At 43.1% G+C, this 16,157-nt stretch overlaps 1 protein-coding gene and 1 long non-coding RNA gene across 6 annotated transcripts in view; both read right to left on the bottom strand.

The window, feature by feature from the left end:
• Nucleotides 1-201: 201 nt before the first annotated feature.
• The window catches only part of DENND5B (DENN domain containing 5B), a 117,915-nt gene continuing 101,959 nt past the window's right edge, over nt 202-16,157 (bottom strand). For 4 of the 5 annotated variants that reach the window (XM_080553231.1, XM_080553230.1, XM_080553228.1 and 1 more), the window contains 5 exons: nt 15,494-15,681; nt 6,270-6,352; nt 5,994-6,120; nt 5,029-5,203; nt 202-4,194 (listed from right to left, as the gene is read on the bottom strand). In XM_080553231.1, the coding sequence (XP_080409357.1) occupies nt 4,011-4,194; nt 5,029-5,203; nt 5,994-6,120; nt 6,270-6,352; nt 15,494-15,681 (757 nt within the window). In that variant the 3' untranslated portion in view covers nt 202-4,010. Of the gene's footprint in view, nt 4,195-5,028; nt 5,204-5,993; nt 6,121-6,269; nt 6,603-14,145; nt 15,682-16,157 lie in introns of those variants that run through there. The other variant, XR_013938712.1, reaches the window with a different exon arrangement.
• Nucleotides 7,156-14,153, bottom strand: LOC308177084. Its single transcript, XR_013938861.1, has 2 exons — nt 9,838-14,153; nt 7,156-9,001 (listed from the first exon to the last, which is right to left on the bottom strand). It is a non-coding gene; the product is annotated as an uncharacterized lncRNA (long non-coding RNA).

Genomic DNA, 16,157 nt, shown 5'->3' with positions numbered 1-16,157 from the left:
CATCAATCTCTTCTCTATCAGCACCTCTCATCATGGTACATGCTAACCGACAGACCGGCGGGCAGGAGTTTCACTGCAGCTTTTTGACCCTGCCTGCGAGTACCAGAGCAACGCAGGCACGGAGAGGAAAGGTTCAGAGCAGCTCTCAGTTTGTAACTCAGCTCTTTCAGTTCCTCTGCAAGGAGAAAGCGACACCAACCGTTATTCTCACAGTTTTATTTGTAAAGGACATAGCATGAAAAGCTGTATTTCAATGTACTTCAAAACCTGAAAAACCCATGTCAGTTCGTGATATGTATGTTAAAGTGCTTGATATAACAATACTTTTACTAATGTCGTCTTGAAAATAATCCAGTTCTTATTCAGTTAGTAATAATGTAAAGACAAAATATACTTAATGGAGACATTTAAGGATCATTGGAAGCTATACAGGGCACATTTGTACATTTCAAGTGTAACACAAAATACTTCCCCAGAAGATGCGCACCTTCATTTGATTGAAAGAAGGAATTTTCTCAGATACACCTTCACACAACTATTCTAAAAAGACTGTTTTGAACAATGATATCTAATTACACATGCCAACTCAGAATAAACGTGAGTAGATTTTTCACTAAACAGAATCGCATTCGCTTCAGAGAATTATAAATACACGTTTTGTACACAGTGAGGCATTGGATTCTCTGACTCTTTCCAGTCACCATGCTGGTGTTAGTAGAACTGAATGAGGCAAACTCTGACATTTGCAAACAGGTACTGAGTAGGATTTTTTTTTTCTTTTTAAGAGCAGATGCCAGGGAGCTTTGGTCTTTTCGCAGATTCCCTTTCTCAACCAATGAAGGTGCTTTAACACTGAAGTATAAACTGTGTTAGCTTAGATGGGTTTCTCAGCATTCTAGTGGGCAGAATGATTTCTGTAAACCTTACAGAAAAAGCCTCACAGTTTCCAATAAACAAAAGTAGTCTATGGAAAAAAAAAATCATACATGAAAGAATAAAAATTCACTACAAAGAACCGTACTCCCAAGGTTGTCAAATAACTAGTCTTCTAGGAACCAGAGGCACTCGGCTGTGCCCCTTTAGATGTATCTTGGGGTGCTTTATTGCCTACAAGGAAATATTAGACATACATCATTTTTTATCGTATTATTATTAATATGATGTGAAACCTGACAAAAAACAAACAAGTCAACGCTTGCTAAAAAAACTGACGTGAAATCGTGTCCAAGGTAAGTGCTAAACGCTCCTTAATGTAGTTTGAAATAGGGGAAGTCCCTGTTTTGAATTTTCAATTTTCTCAGGTTTTGACTCATTTTAACTTAAGAAAGACTTCATGTAGTTATTGCCCTCGTCAGTGTGCACTGTTTATTCATCCACGGATGACCTTTAGAGGTGCCCATGTTTCTACTTTATCCTGCTTGCACTTAACCCGTGTTGTGTTGGGTGAATGCTGTGACTGCTTAAGTCATAAATACTGTTTTGCGAACCATGCAGCAGTAAACTTTGAGAAGTATCCAGCTAAAAAACGCAGATGCTGCTGCAAAGAAATCCAAGGACTAAAGAGGCTGTTATTTCAGCAAAATGAAAGCCACTTAGGCTGGGCGTGAAAAAATCATGTACAGCAATTATTAGACATAAAATGCCTGAGTTGTAATAGAAATCAAAACATCGCCCAAGCAGTCATTACCAAATAATGCTGCCACATGGCTTCTGGTGCTAAATGTGTAATTTGTTGATAGAGTTAAGTAGCAGGGAAACATTTTCAATTGCTGCTTAAGGGTTATCATGCATCTTCTGCTGACTTTAAGCAGACTTGTCTGGCCACTCAGAAAACCTCAACACCCCACATTTCACCATTCTGGAAACGTAAGAGAGATGTCACACAGCCGTGGGCTCTGGGTACTAACTCATGACACCATTCACAGCCCTAATGTTAGTTACTCACCACCCACAGAAGTGTCACAGCAACGCTGCCTACAGTATTTGGGATGAGTTTAGTCAGTTTAAGGAAGTACAAGCACAGGAGGGAGGAACAGTTATTAAAAGCTGAAACTCCCGTTAAAGTCAACAATTCCCTGACTTCTTTAACGTCTTAAAAATAAAATAATAAAATAAAATAAAATACCCACAAAACAAACAAACAAAAAGCTACCATCACCCTTCTATAACATAAAACTCTCCCTTCCATTGAAATGGAGTCACACGAAGAGTTTTCTTCTGGCCAGGAATATGATGTGAAACTTCAACACCAAAATGAGCGCTGCTCTAAGAACTGGACAGCAGAAGGACCACAGGAAAGTAGAGAAGTTTGACAGGGGTCAGGTGAGACAGCAAACCTGATTTTCATTCTCTTTCATTTTCCTTAGCTCTCTCTCCTCCCTCACTCCACCAGGTGCACACAATGCTGAGACCTGCCGCTGCTCGTCACTCCAAAGCCTCTCCTGACGCCACCTGAGAGCAAGGTGCCATGCACTTGCAGTGCCAGTCAGGGCTTTTCCCAAGCCACGGCTGACGGCTCTAGCTGTGAGACATCCACAGAAATCCACTGATGAAACGGCCAAGATCAAAGGGAATGAACATGTTAGAGCAGACACCTGTATTTAAACTAGCCTGCAAGAACTAAAAACAGATGAAGTTTACTATGCCCTCAGACACTTACAACTCCCATCTACGAGAAAGGAAGATACCCTCTGTATTAGCTGCATGGTAGCCACATGATAATTTTAATGTAATCCTGCTAAATTTTGAGCACAGAGGATTTCAGTTGCTCCCAGTTCCACAAGACCCATAGCTATATAAACAGACTGTATTACTAACACATTAACTGGAAAGAATGTAGGAGGATCCTCAAAATACCAGCTTTTTTCTCCTTTTGTTTCATTCCCTTTTTTGTACCTGGATAGTTAAAAAGAAAAATAAAACTCAAAGATCCTGTACTTCTAGGAATGCTCATTCTGCGGGCTAGAGGAAGACTAGTGACCTGACAGGATTTCAAGACCGGCTGAGATAGTTCAGTAGCACAGCAACATCGGTGCTTGTGGCTCTATAGCAATGATTCTTCTCAAGTACAGCAAGAATTCGGTACAAGCCAAATTCCTCAAAATGATGGGGGGTGGGGTGGGGGGGAAGTAATAAGTAATCCACAACACAAACAGGCAGGGGGTGAGGGGGAATCAGCAGAACTACTACAGACAGGTGAGGGACACAGTGAGCGAACCAAGCAAGCCATTGTTCCCCATCTCCGGCCGCAGCAGCAGCATTCAAACAGGTCTCAGGCTCTGGGGCTCAGCAGCCCTCCTCTCCAGTGTTTAAGCATTTCAGCTCCTGTCTCCCCTTCTGGAGATCAGAAGTGACACAAAAGACCTTATGGGAAAAAAATAAAAAAGACGAGACAACTTCTGTGCATGGAAAGGGCTGGGGCTCTGAACAAACAAAAAACAAAGGGAGACCACGTACAGGAGGGTAAACAGCGTACACGTACAACATTTCCAAGAGTGAGACGATCACAATGGCTACATAAGGATATTTGCTGTATTCATTTGCAATACCTGAAAAAAGCCCTGCTGAGTTTGCACTGTATTTACACATCGATTGGCTTCTTCCTTGCAAGCAAGTAGCGGCGTCCCTACCCACCTCGGTCCTTCCCTCCCCCAGCCCTTCCCCGGGGTTTGAGCTACTCACAGTCAGAACAAGAACATTCAGTCTAAGAAAATTTTCTTAGAGTAATATAATTTCTTAAAGAAGATAGCATATTTACACACATCTAAACACATGAAAATACTCTATTTTATACTAAATTTCTGTTTCAAATAAACTACAATACTGCATCTGAGCTCTCTGCAGCTTTAGAAGACAGTCCCGATGGGGCACAAACTGGGCTTCCCACTCCCGCTTCTTCCGGCAGCTTTGCCTTGCAGTGGTGCGCTACCGTCCCGTTCAAGTCCTGACAGGTCTCCAATTGCGGTTTGCTTGCTCGGGAAAGGGATAATGAAGTTCTCAGCAAAGCCATGCTAAACATCCACTCCTTTAATGAGAGATCCTTCTAGGACGATGTTGAAATCTTGCAATGTCTGTAGGACTCGGATAAGGGAGTTGACAGTCATGCGGTCCCGTAGGAGAGCGTTCTCCTCGTACATCCTCGTGATGGGCGGGCACTCTGCCAGTAAGGGGATCCACTGAGGCAGCAGGTGGTCCCTGCGAAGGGGGTGAAAGGAGTTAGTGTAGCACGAAGTACAACAGATCTCAAACTGAAATTCTTCTCCAAGAACACAACCCAGAACACGTAGTCTCTTTGGGGTGATGCATGTTGTTGGCACATAAAAGCTTCCTGCATAACAAAAACCCTCGACTTCATTAGTAAAATATAAGCACCTGTCTGTACTGTAGGAATGCAAATAGAAAGATACATGGAAAAGTGGACAACTGGCTTTGAAAGAATTCAGTAACATTTTCAGATCAGGAAAAGGAAAAATAAAACTCTGGAAAAAAAAAAACAACAAAAAAAACAGATGCTTTTCCAGTTGGTTTTCAGTGTATCCAGGTATTTATTTCCAGCTCCCCCCTAAAATAAACTGAGTCCCCCTCCTCTCCACAAGTGCAAGACAGGAAGCATCCTGGGTGGAAAGAAAGATTCGTCTAGAATAGCTTTGTTAAAATTATAATAGACACCCCCTTTTCATAGGCAAAGTGATTCAATGAGGATTTAGAAATGTGCCAGCTCTCGTAAAGAAACTCTGCGTTCCCAAAGTCTGCACTGCATCAAAAATACAGCTTCAAGACAGATTTCGTACATATGACTGTCAAGCTAACAGCTATTAAAAAAGCTAAAAACATTCTTAGAGGTTTAGACACTAGCCATGTATTATTAGTACTTCTTTGCTGCAATTTTTTGTCTACTATTAAAGCCGCCTAAAATAGGCGCTGGATATAGAAGGTATGAGATGTCTTAAAATGGAAAAGTAAGGGTGGTAGTAACAGTGTGAAATGTCTAGCACAAGAGAAGGCATGTAATGAAGAGCAGGCAGGTACCTTGTCCCCAGGCAAACCAGAATTTGGAATTTGCCATCCTTTCCGATGTTCCTTGGAGCTGTATTGATGGCATTCACATAATGGCAGAAGGTTTTGCATGAAGATCTCTGAAGCAGAAGGGCCTCCTCATTGTCTCCGATCTGGTCACTGGTTTCAAAATAGGCAACGGCTTTCTCTGTAGCGGGGAGAAAAGTCAGAACCTGGTGAGCAGAAGTACTTCATTGCAACCGCGAATTACAAAAGGGAGTCCTTAAACAAGCCAGGAAGAGATATCACACATTTTGTATGTAGATTCCTCACTCTGAAGACAATAGGTAGGTGATGATCTCCCCCTCTGCTACAGGGCCTGGTCATCAGACAGGCTGATGTACAATGCACATATCTAACATCAAGGAGCCCCACCGGAGTGTCTGTCAATGGCTTCATTGTAGTGATACCATCAGCTTTCATTTTTCACATTTTCTGAGTAAGTACTTAGACTTAAGGCTAAGAATCTCAACTTGTGAACTTGTTTTAAGGGAAGAAGTAAGCCTTAAATTACTGCAACACAGGCCTACAAATAAGCATCACCAGAAGAGCAGTGCAGTGATTAGGATAGTTCTCAAACAACTAGAAACCTAAACCTTTCACTCCCTGCCCTTTACCTACTTTCCTCCCAGCATCAACTACCACTCTACCCCAGCCTCCAGCCTACATCCTTTCCAGGCAGGAAAACAGTTGTTTGAACATTCATCTATAAATACATGACTAGAATTTGAAATGCTCTTAAATTTCTGCACAGATTCTACTTTATGTGGAGTTCCGTATTTCTCACCTTCCATCCTGTTTCTCACTCATTTTAAGCAACCCGGAGCAGGTGAAAGGCAGGAAAAAATGTCACCCTAGTTGAAAAGAATCCCAGGCCTGTGCATAAGTAGCCATTTCACCCTCAACTCCTTTGGTCTCCAATTCACACACCAGCTTACCTATGAAATCCCAGATGAAGACATTCTTATGAAAAATGCGAGCCGATTTGAACCCATGGTGGAAGACCTGCTCCAGTGCTGCGACCAGACCATTCTCCCCACACAACAGAATGGTAAGGCTCCCTCTCTGTGGGAAAGAGAGTCTGTAAGAACACCTTGTCTTGCTCGTATGCCACTAGGCTTCAAATCTAAAGGTTAACAGTCTCCACTACTCAGTTTCTGTTTATAAACATGTTGACATGCATTGCAGACACCAGGCAGCTAAGTAGGAAGTACCTCTTTCTCTGGCTTGTGAAAATGTTTCACGATATTGTTCACGGCTTCTCCAATTCCCTCTTGGATCTGCCCTGCATTAGGCTCTGTGAAATGGTAGAAAGCAAACTAGCTGAAGATACCAACTTTAAAACATTCATCAAATTATCACAATGACATAGCTTGAACTACAGGAATTATTCTGTATCTTTAACAGGGAAGAGTTCAGGGAGTCATTTCTCTTGAGTAAACCTGAGCCTTAATTATAAGCAACTGACGAGCAATCCTGGAATAGTCAAATAAATTGCCCTACTTAAAAATGCACAACCCAAGGAGCTGGCTTGATAAATATTTTATCTGAGTGTTATAAATGACTGAGTCCCAAATAGGATTACAATCAGAGTTTACAATTTATTAAACGAATAGAGGCAAGCAAACAGCGCTGGGTGCGCCGGGAGTCTCTGCTCCACCGGGACGCACACCTGTTACGTAAGGCGGCTGGTTTTTATGCTCCTAGGCTAATACATATTCATTACTACTTCTAGAAGAGGCAGGGTTATTATAATTGGTTTCCCGAATCCGAAGTCGCCTGCTTATCAGTCTCTGTTACTTTCTCAGGGGCTGCTCGAACAGGGAGACAGGAAGGCCCTCATTCTTCCTCCTTATCTGGTGGTCCAGGGAGACAGGAAGACAGGAAGGCTCTCATTCTTCCTCCTTATCTGGTGGTCTCTTGGCCGGCTATCAGAAGTTACTGCACATCCGTGCAAAGTCAGTAGTTTTTCTCCGAAGAAATCCCTTGTTCTTTTCGCGCCTAAACCCAGGCCTCAATGTTAACCCTTCAAAACCCCTTAGTGGCACGAATTGCTGGACCATTTCTTACAATTCCTCCCTTTTTTTTTTTTTTTAAATCATCAATTCGTGTCTCTCCTTCAACCTTTGTCAGTAACAATTGGATTTCATCAGTCAGTTCTCGGGGTGTCCACTTCTTAAGCATCATTATCGACACGTCACCTTTTCTCTCCACTGAAGTCATCACAAATTGGGTGCTATTTATTACTCGCCGTATCAACAACGTAAAGCAAGGTATCATACAAGGTATAAACAATAATGTCATTACACCACATAAAAATAAAAACAGCATCCTTTTAACCCATGGTTCACCAGGCAACCATGAAAAGAAATCCCAATCCATACCCTTCCAAGTTTGTACTGGGACGTGGGCTAACTTTCTAATTTCCTTTGTTATCTGCTTGACCACTTTTCCATTATCATCAATCTGTAGACAACAATTAGAATCGTTCAGTTTTCCACATACTCCCCCTTCTTCTGCTAGTAAATAGTCTAAGACCATTCTATGTTGGAATATAGCATTTCTCATTTGAGTGGATTGGTCAGCCAAAAGATCCAAGGCTGTCGCTGTTTGATTTGTTACAACCTCGAGGATAGCTTGCAACCTAATTATTCGGTTCAAATTATAAATAGGTTCTCGGGCTCCTGATATCAACTCATTTGGGTTCCAGGTGGCTGGCCCATAATGCTGTATGATTCTTTCAGGAGGCCATTCATCCTTTCCCCATTTTTGGGCACTACCCCCGGTTAAGGAAGTATCTATAGATCGTTTCACTCTGTTCAGGTCATCATATAATCTTACTCCTAAATGATCTCCTTGTGTCTGTGACAATAAAAAGAACAAGGGTCTTATGTACCCCACATAGCATACTCCCGACCAATTTTCAGGTAGCCTCTTGTAAGCATGTTTGCCACACACCCAATAATGTCCCTTTAGGGCCCATGTCCCATTTGGAAAAGGACCATTCCATCCCTTTTCAGCCCTTGGGGCGTGATAATACAGAGTGTCCTTGTTACCGAGTGGTCCTGTTACAATGTCTGCCCCGTTCGTACTCGTATATGCGCACTTCCAAGCTCCCGCATCGGGTTTCCACTTACAGTCACAATTCAGTTCTCCTTGGTGGCCAGTTATATTATAAGCTGACCAGAAATGCTTAAAGAACACTCGCCTCCCATTTTCATTCTGCCATCTCCAGCGATAGACCCGCACCACATGCTGTTCCTTAGTTGTGTTATCATGTTGACAGTCTAAGATTCGACTATCGAATTGTCCCCCCGCTTGGGCTCTTGCCACAGTTTCACATCCGGATCCAAAAAATTCTCTGTATGAGCATTTCAGCCAAGTCCCATTTCTCAGCTGAACATGTGTGGTGTTCCATTTCCCACTACGTGCTGTACAGTTTATAGGACTACATCCAGGATCGATACAATCATATCCAGGTGACAGAGTCCAATTGCAAATGCTTTTTCCCACCGCCACTGTTCCTGTTCTGTTCAAGCAGTATACACCCCGAGCTGACGAGTGTAACTGCCATGGGCCTCCTTCCTCTTTCCAAAATTGCGTCCCATTATGAACTTCGCTCAGATTACTGACCCACCACTTGGGTTCAACTGGGCCTGCTACCCAGGGCCAACTTTCAGTTCCCCCCGGTCCTCCACAAATCCAGCAGTTACTAAGGTTAAAGGCCCTAGCCACTTCCTCCCCCAAAGTGAAAAAGTTATTCTTCCATTCTTGCCCATGGCCCAATTGCCCCTGTAGAAACAATACCAGAAAGTATAGCATTTCTTATCCTTTTTCGTCGTCCAATCTTGAGAGTGTGGGAAGCGCCTTCAATCATGGGGTTGGGCCCGCTTTCAGAGCTTGTGTTACCATTCAGCCCTTCAGGGTGATCCAGCTCCTGGAAAAACTAATCACAATTTTATTATGGGTTTAAAAGGTTCTCATGTTATTTTTCTCAGGACAAACTGATCTTGGTGTGGGAGAAGTCCGGTCGAGGCACCCTCACTCGGCGGTCAATACCCATAGGGGTTGCCTCCCTCGGTAGACCATACACGCCGCAGTGGAGGGTCCTACCCCGGTCTTGCCTTCTCCCTTTCCTCCCTTCAGCCTTGTCCTCTTTATCCAGTGCCCTTAATTCATGCAGAACCTCATTGCTGGGATATCAGTTCCTCTTTAGTCTCAGTTTCAGTTCCCCAGGAGTGGACTCAACCCTCCAGGCTTTGGTAGTTATTGGTCCTTTTATTCTGGATGCGTGGGTCCAACCCCTTTCTGCTGTTCTCACAGCTGTTTCAGTAGTAAGTAAAACAAGGTACAGTCCCTCCCATCGGGGGTTCAATGATTCTTCTCTCCAGGTTTTTATTAAGACCTTGTCTCCTGGTTGTATTTTATGAATAGCAAATCCTAAAGGTGGTGTCTGAGTCATCATCCCAATTTCTCTTATCTCCTGTAATCTCCTTCCAATGGTAATTATGTATTTCTGGATACTATGATCCTCAACTACATTGTTCCCTAGGGGCATCCCTCGAGAATAAGGCATACCATATAACATTTCATACGATGATAATCCAGTCTCACTGTGTGGTTTAGTTCTTATGTTTAAAAGTGCCAATGGTAAGCATTTCGTCCAGGGCAGCTGTGTCTCGATCATTAAATTAGCCAATTGTTGTTTTATTGTTTGATTCATCCTTTCTATTTTCCCTGAGCTTTGTGGGTGCCACGGAGTGTGGTATTCCCACTGAATACCTTTCAAGGGGTACATCCTTCAAATCTTTGTGGCTGGCGTATGTTCGATTATTTGCACACAACTGTGTTCCAACGGTCCTTCTTCTGGAACGGTTCCTAGAAATACTGCTGGATATAACAGGTTAGTCGTTTTCAAGGTTATGTCATCTTGTTCAGTTAGGATTGCCTGATATTTCATCATCCAGCTGGGTGATAACCAGTGCCCCCCGCCCTTTGTTCCAAAACGGTTGTTACCATATGTGGTCCAAAAACTTCAATATGTTTTCCCATTTGAAAGCAAATAATTTTCTACTATCTTTATCAAGAGGTATGCAAAAGAAGGCATCCTTTAAATCTATCACGGTAAACCATTTATATTTCCCTTTCACAGATGTTAACAATGTGTAAGGATTAGCTACTACCGGGTGAATATCCTTTGTTATTTCATTTATTGCTCTAAGATCTTGTACAAATCTATACTCGCCATTCGGCTTCTTTACTGGAAAAATTGGAGTATTGTATTCCGATTTACATTCTTCCAGAATCTGATATTTGAGGAATTTGTCAATAATTTTCACCATTCCTGTGCCTAGCTTCTATCTTAAGTGGATATTGTTTGATTCAAACAGGTTTGGCTCCTTCCTTTAATTCCACCTTTACCAGTTGTGCCAGTTTCGACTTCCCTGGTACATCTGTTTCCCGTACTGTTGCTATAACTGCATTTTCTACTTCTCTTGGAATATTAACAAAGGGTTTATCTTTGATCATTAGGATTTGGCCTACTTTGGACTCAGGTACCTTCATTATTAATTCTCCATCCTCAAAGGTTATTGTTGCATCTAATTTGGCTAATAGATCCCGTCCCAAGAGTGGCATCGGGCATTCTGGTACATACTAAAATTCATGGGTTAGTTCCTTACCCCCAAAACGCAAATCAAGGGGTTGTAAGAATGGCCTTTCCTCCTCTTTCCCTGTGGCTCCAATTATTGTAGTTGTCTTAGTTCCTAATCGTCCTTTTAAACTATTTAACTGAATATGTTGCTCCTATTACATTTACAGCCTAATTAACACAGAGAAAGAAGCTCCCATAACCAACAAAAAAATTCAAGCCTCTGTCTTCGTTTCCTAGCTTTATTTCAACTAGTGGACCTGCTAGGGTAGATGCCCCAGGTCCCCATCATTCCTGACTGTTGTAAGTTTGTCCTGCAGCCTAAGACAATTTCTTTCTGATATCAGGGGCTGATTGCCCTGGAAAGAGGCTAGCCAGTTGCCTCTCTCTCTCTTTTTTTTTTTTTTTTTTTTTAAGCCAGGTCCATTTTTTTTTTTTTTTTTTTTTTTTTTTTTTTTTTCATTGCATTTCAAAGTTGGTCCAGAAATTCAAAAATTCCATAAATTCCATAGGGGTTTCTTTTGGACCTTGTTGGAACAGATTCTCAATTCCCAATAGCCAATTTAACCAGATTTTAGTATTTACATAATTTCCGGGGTGATTAGGGTCTCAGTGAGGGGGTCGGTCAGGGGAATGCAATCGTTGAAAGTTCCCTGAGCGGTCCCATTGGCAATCTGAGCTCACACAGGAACTCAGGTTGTTTCAAGAGTTAGCTGCTTTTCTGTTTCCACGACAACTCTCTCGGACCCATCACGGTCCCCCTGCCCCAGAGGGCTCACACCCGCGATTTAGAGATCTCAGCCTCGGGTTGAGACGGAACTATTAACATTCCTACATCCTCTTTCCCTGCTCATTCAACTTCAAACAGCTCTGTTAAATACTACATGCCACACAACCTTTAACACCTTCAACAACCCTTTTAACACTTCCTTTATCTTTCTCCAGCCCGTACTTTTCTAATGCCAACACCAAAGGCTCAGTCAGGGGCCAACTTAATTCCAAACCTTTTCCCTCCAACATGCTGAAACAACATATCACTATACAACATTTCATCCTATTTTCCTTCTCTCCTCAAAAACATTAATTGCAAGACACTGTTATAGTCGATTGATCCATAAAGTGGCCATTTAGTTTATATAGTGGCCACCATTGATTGCAATACTTAGTGAAAGTCCTCTTGCTTTCTGTGCCCCCATTTCTAACAATATCCTTCCAATGTGCCAATATGCACCCAAGGAGGCTTTTTCTTTTTTAGGACGTCTTTTTTTTTTTTTGGATTTTCCCCTTTTCCTTGATTTCCCATTCCCTTTTATTTATTTATATTAGTTACTGTCCCTTGTTTCAATTTCCACGCAAACCTTTTTATTGCAGGTTTTTACTATCTTTTCCTAATCTTCTTCCCAAATGTCCCAATTCTCTGGGATTAAACTCTTCTTTCCACATACAAACTTTACTATTTCAGATTATTAATGAGCCCCATTCCAATCATAAATCCGCAGGACTTCGGAAAAACACCTGAAGCACTCAGCCTTCTGTCTTCTAGACAAACAATAACACCTTTTCCACAAAATTTACATTTCAATAAGACCGAATTTCAAGCCAAATGCTAATTTTTCTCATGCACTTTGTTAGTAAGCCTACACAGAACAAGGAATCACTCCTGTGTATCCGTCAAGATGGGGGTTTTAAAAAGGTACTGAGGCCTAAACAAATTCGCTCTCCCCCTTCTTACCAAATTCCCAGAGCTCAGGCCCGAACCACCAAAGAAGTGACTCTCCGTTCTACCACTTTGATAATCAGTCAGCCCCCCTCCCCCGATACTTGGGAAACTGACCGAACACCACCGCGAATATACCCAAACTTCTAAACTGTTACTTAGATAATGCTCCCACCTTCCTCCTTGACACAGTCAAAACATTTAAGAACAAAACAGGATTACAAGATGCACCACCGGGGTGGATTGTTAGGATATAGAGGTGGTAGGTTATCCAATGACTCCCATTCATCATCTTTTTCTTTTTCCTTTTTTTTTTATTTTTTATTTTTTTGTTCTCTTCTTCGTCAAACTTCTCGTCTGCTTTTAGTGTAAATATTGAGGCTGGAAAAGGACGTGAGATCCTGATCCATAATCCTGCATAATCACTTTCCTCCTGGCTAAAAGGTTCCTTTGAGTTAACATGTAGATTTAAAGCCTGGCAAACCCAGTCTTCAAAAGATCCGAAAATAGGCCAAAAGACATGTGGTCTTAAAGGCTCCTTTGGCCATTCTATCATACAATACTGAATCATTTTTACTTTGCTTTTTCCTTTTCTGGGGCCCCTATCGTTCCAATTTCTAATCATTATCCCTAATGGACTTTCTGGTGGTATGTCTGGTAATTTGCTCCCTTTTCTCTGGTCCCGGGTCTTCAATTTTGTCTGACCCATCTAGGAATTTTACTGTGGCAATTCCTACAGCCCTTGGTTGCCTTAGTGAGAGTGTCTTGCAGGGGGTTTAGGACCTATCACCCACCCACGAATCCTATAGGAATCGCTTCGGTCCTTCACCGGCCAAGTCCCTCGCGGGAGATTGGAACCGCGGTTAGAAGACCTCCACAATCGCTTCGGAACTACGTTCCGTCTCAATCACACTCTCACACACACAGGCAACCGAAACCCACCCAACCGAACGGTATACACATTAAATACTTACGACTCCGTCGTCTTCGTTCGGATCTTCGCGCGCAGAATTACGGGCAAAATATAGTGCTGCAGCCGGCAAAGGGAGCTCATAAAAAAATCTAAATCTTTGCTTGCCCTTATTCAGGTTCAGGATGGTGTTAGCCCCGACCTGACTCGAACAGGAGCCACCAAATGGTGGGGGCGCCCCTCCTAGATCAAGTCAGAATTCAGGAACCAAGACCATCCCGGACGAGCCCCCAATTGTTATAAATGACTGAGTCCCAAATAGGATTACAATCAGAGTTTACAATTTATTAAACGAATAGAGGCAAGCAAACAGCGCTGGGTGCGCCGGGAGTCTCTGCTCCACCGGGACGCACACCTGTTACGTAAGGCGGCTGGTTTTTATGCTCCTAGGCTAATACATATTCATTACTACTTCTAGAAGAGGCAGGGTTATTATAATTGGTTTCCCGAATCCGAAGTCGCCTGCTTATCAGTCTCTGTTACTTTCTCAGGGGCTGCTCGAACAGGGAGACAGGAAGGCCCTCATTCTTCCTCCTTATCTGGTGGTCCAGGGAGACAGGAAGACAGGAAGGCTCTCATTCTTCCTCCTTATCTGGTGGTCTCTTGGCCGGCTATCAGAAGTTACTGCACATCCGTGCAAAGTCAGTAGTTTTTCTCCGAAGAAATCCCTTGTTCTTTTCGCGCCTAAACCCAGGCCTCAATGTTAACCCTTCAAAACCCCTTAGTGGCACGAATTGCTGGACCATTTCTTACATGAGTTAATCACATCTTGCTCATCACAGAGTACAGCCACCCTCTGGTGAAGAGACATAGGTTGAAAGATTGTAGACAAGTCGTTTGACTCGCTTCTGTGCAACTCAGAAAACCCTGCACCCATGAATTCCTTACTTGCACCCACAACGTATTTTTGAGCCACAAGTTTCTGTTCTAGGCCCACGTCTAGTCATTGTAACACTGTCAGGAAACAGAGGCAGAGGATATTCCTTACCGATGCTTCCAAAAGTCAGTCATCTTCAGTGTTAAAATGTATGCCCTGTTCCTGCTCTGAATCTGTTTAGCTATACGCTTCTGCTGCTGAAGCATGCTATGCTTCCACCTGCTACCATTTCATCTTCCTATACAGGTGCATACAAGAAAGTTATCTAGTCCCTCATTCATTTTCTGATTAAAACAGATTGAACTTTTAAAACCTCATTTTAAGCAGATATTTTCCAGACTTTAACCATTTTTATTATTCTTCTCTTAGTCCTTACTAGTTTTTCATATAAATATATAGCCATGAACTTGTCCTACGATTGTTATTTTGGAAGCATGGATTAACTCAGCATCATTTTAACATGTGATGACCTCCAGTCTTTGGCAGGTCTAAACCAGAATTTTTGGGCCCTGCTGTTCTCAGACCCTAGGAAATGCTCTGCAAGTAGCTCTGGTTCCCACTCCTTCAGCAGACTCACATACATAAAGGGCTGTAGGGGGTCCCATGATGATTTTAAATTGCTGCACTACTCTTGGAGGCTAGTATTTCCTTGCTTGACATTTCAGCAATCATGTCCTCTAATTTTACCGGAGTTAGATAGATTTATGAACGCGATCCACTCTGTGCTCACCTGTATGCAGTAGGGGAGAATGCCTCACATGGCCCTTACAGCCCTGTGCCCTGTTGTAGCCAGGTGCCTTTACTCACAACAGCTAATGTGAGGGACATGAAGCTGATGTCCCCATGGCTCCCTCTGGAGATGGACCCCTCCAGAAAGCAGTTCTCAGCACCCACATCAGGCTCTGAACTGCCCTCCTGAGATGCCTGTCTACGTGCCGACTGCAGGGAGGGCCAGGAAGCTGAGCAGCATCAGCTACTGTAAATTCTGCTGCTGCCTCCTCCCCCATCCTGTATCCCCACGCTCCAAGGACAGAGGTTATTCTCTCTCAACTGTCAAATGGGGACATTGAAAGAGGCAACATTCGTCATCACAGAGTGAGCTGCAGGCACAGGAACAGGGGCAGGAAAAACTCATAAGCTTGTGGCTGTTCCTCTGTTCACAGAAGCTTTATTTCTGCCTCTGCCCCCTTCTCTAGAGACCCCAGGATGAAGGAAAGGACTTACTGGTGTTCTTTCCTGTGAGAGAAGTGATGCTCAGCCGTCGAGCTGTGGTAGGAGACTTCTGCTGGGGCGGGGTACGGCACTGCTTTCCCAGCTCTTCGTCGGACGTGGAGGACACCAGCTCTCCAATAAGTATTCGCTCCAAGCTGCCGTCGTCAACGCCCTTTCCCAGCCATCGCCCGCAGGGAAACCTGCCAGGCACCCAGCACAAGCACAGGTCAGCCACACAGGTAGCCTAGCTTTATCTCAAAGCTAGAGTTAGCACCCGTAAACACTGCTAACAGGCAGGAAATACTCAGCAGCCAAAAAATCTTCCCAAAGTAGAGTTCAGCAGGCAGTCTCCCCTGCACCACAACTCAAAAGACCAAAGCAGAAAACTACACTCACCTTTATCCTTAAGGAAAAGGAAGTATGCGAAGCTAGTATGAAAGCACAGGACAACAGAAAATGCTATTCACTTATTTAACTGGCCACATGTAGATTTCTGTGGGGTTATTTTTCAGTTGCAACCACAACTGATACTCAGCCTTTAAAAATATTATGATGATCAACAATTAAATCCTCACACAGAGTTTCCACTCAACTGAACCTGTGACTTTTCCTCATACCCAAACCCCAGCTGCTGTTCCCATACTTCTGACCCCATCTCAGTCATAATAAACTTCGT

Source organism: Anser brachyrhynchus, assembly GCF_964034855.1.
Source record: "Anser brachyrhynchus genome assembly, chromosome: 1".
Lineage (NCBI taxonomy): Eukaryota > Metazoa > Chordata > Aves > Anseriformes > Anatidae > Anser > Anser brachyrhynchus.
This window is presented reverse-complemented; position numbering and strand designations above follow the sequence as displayed.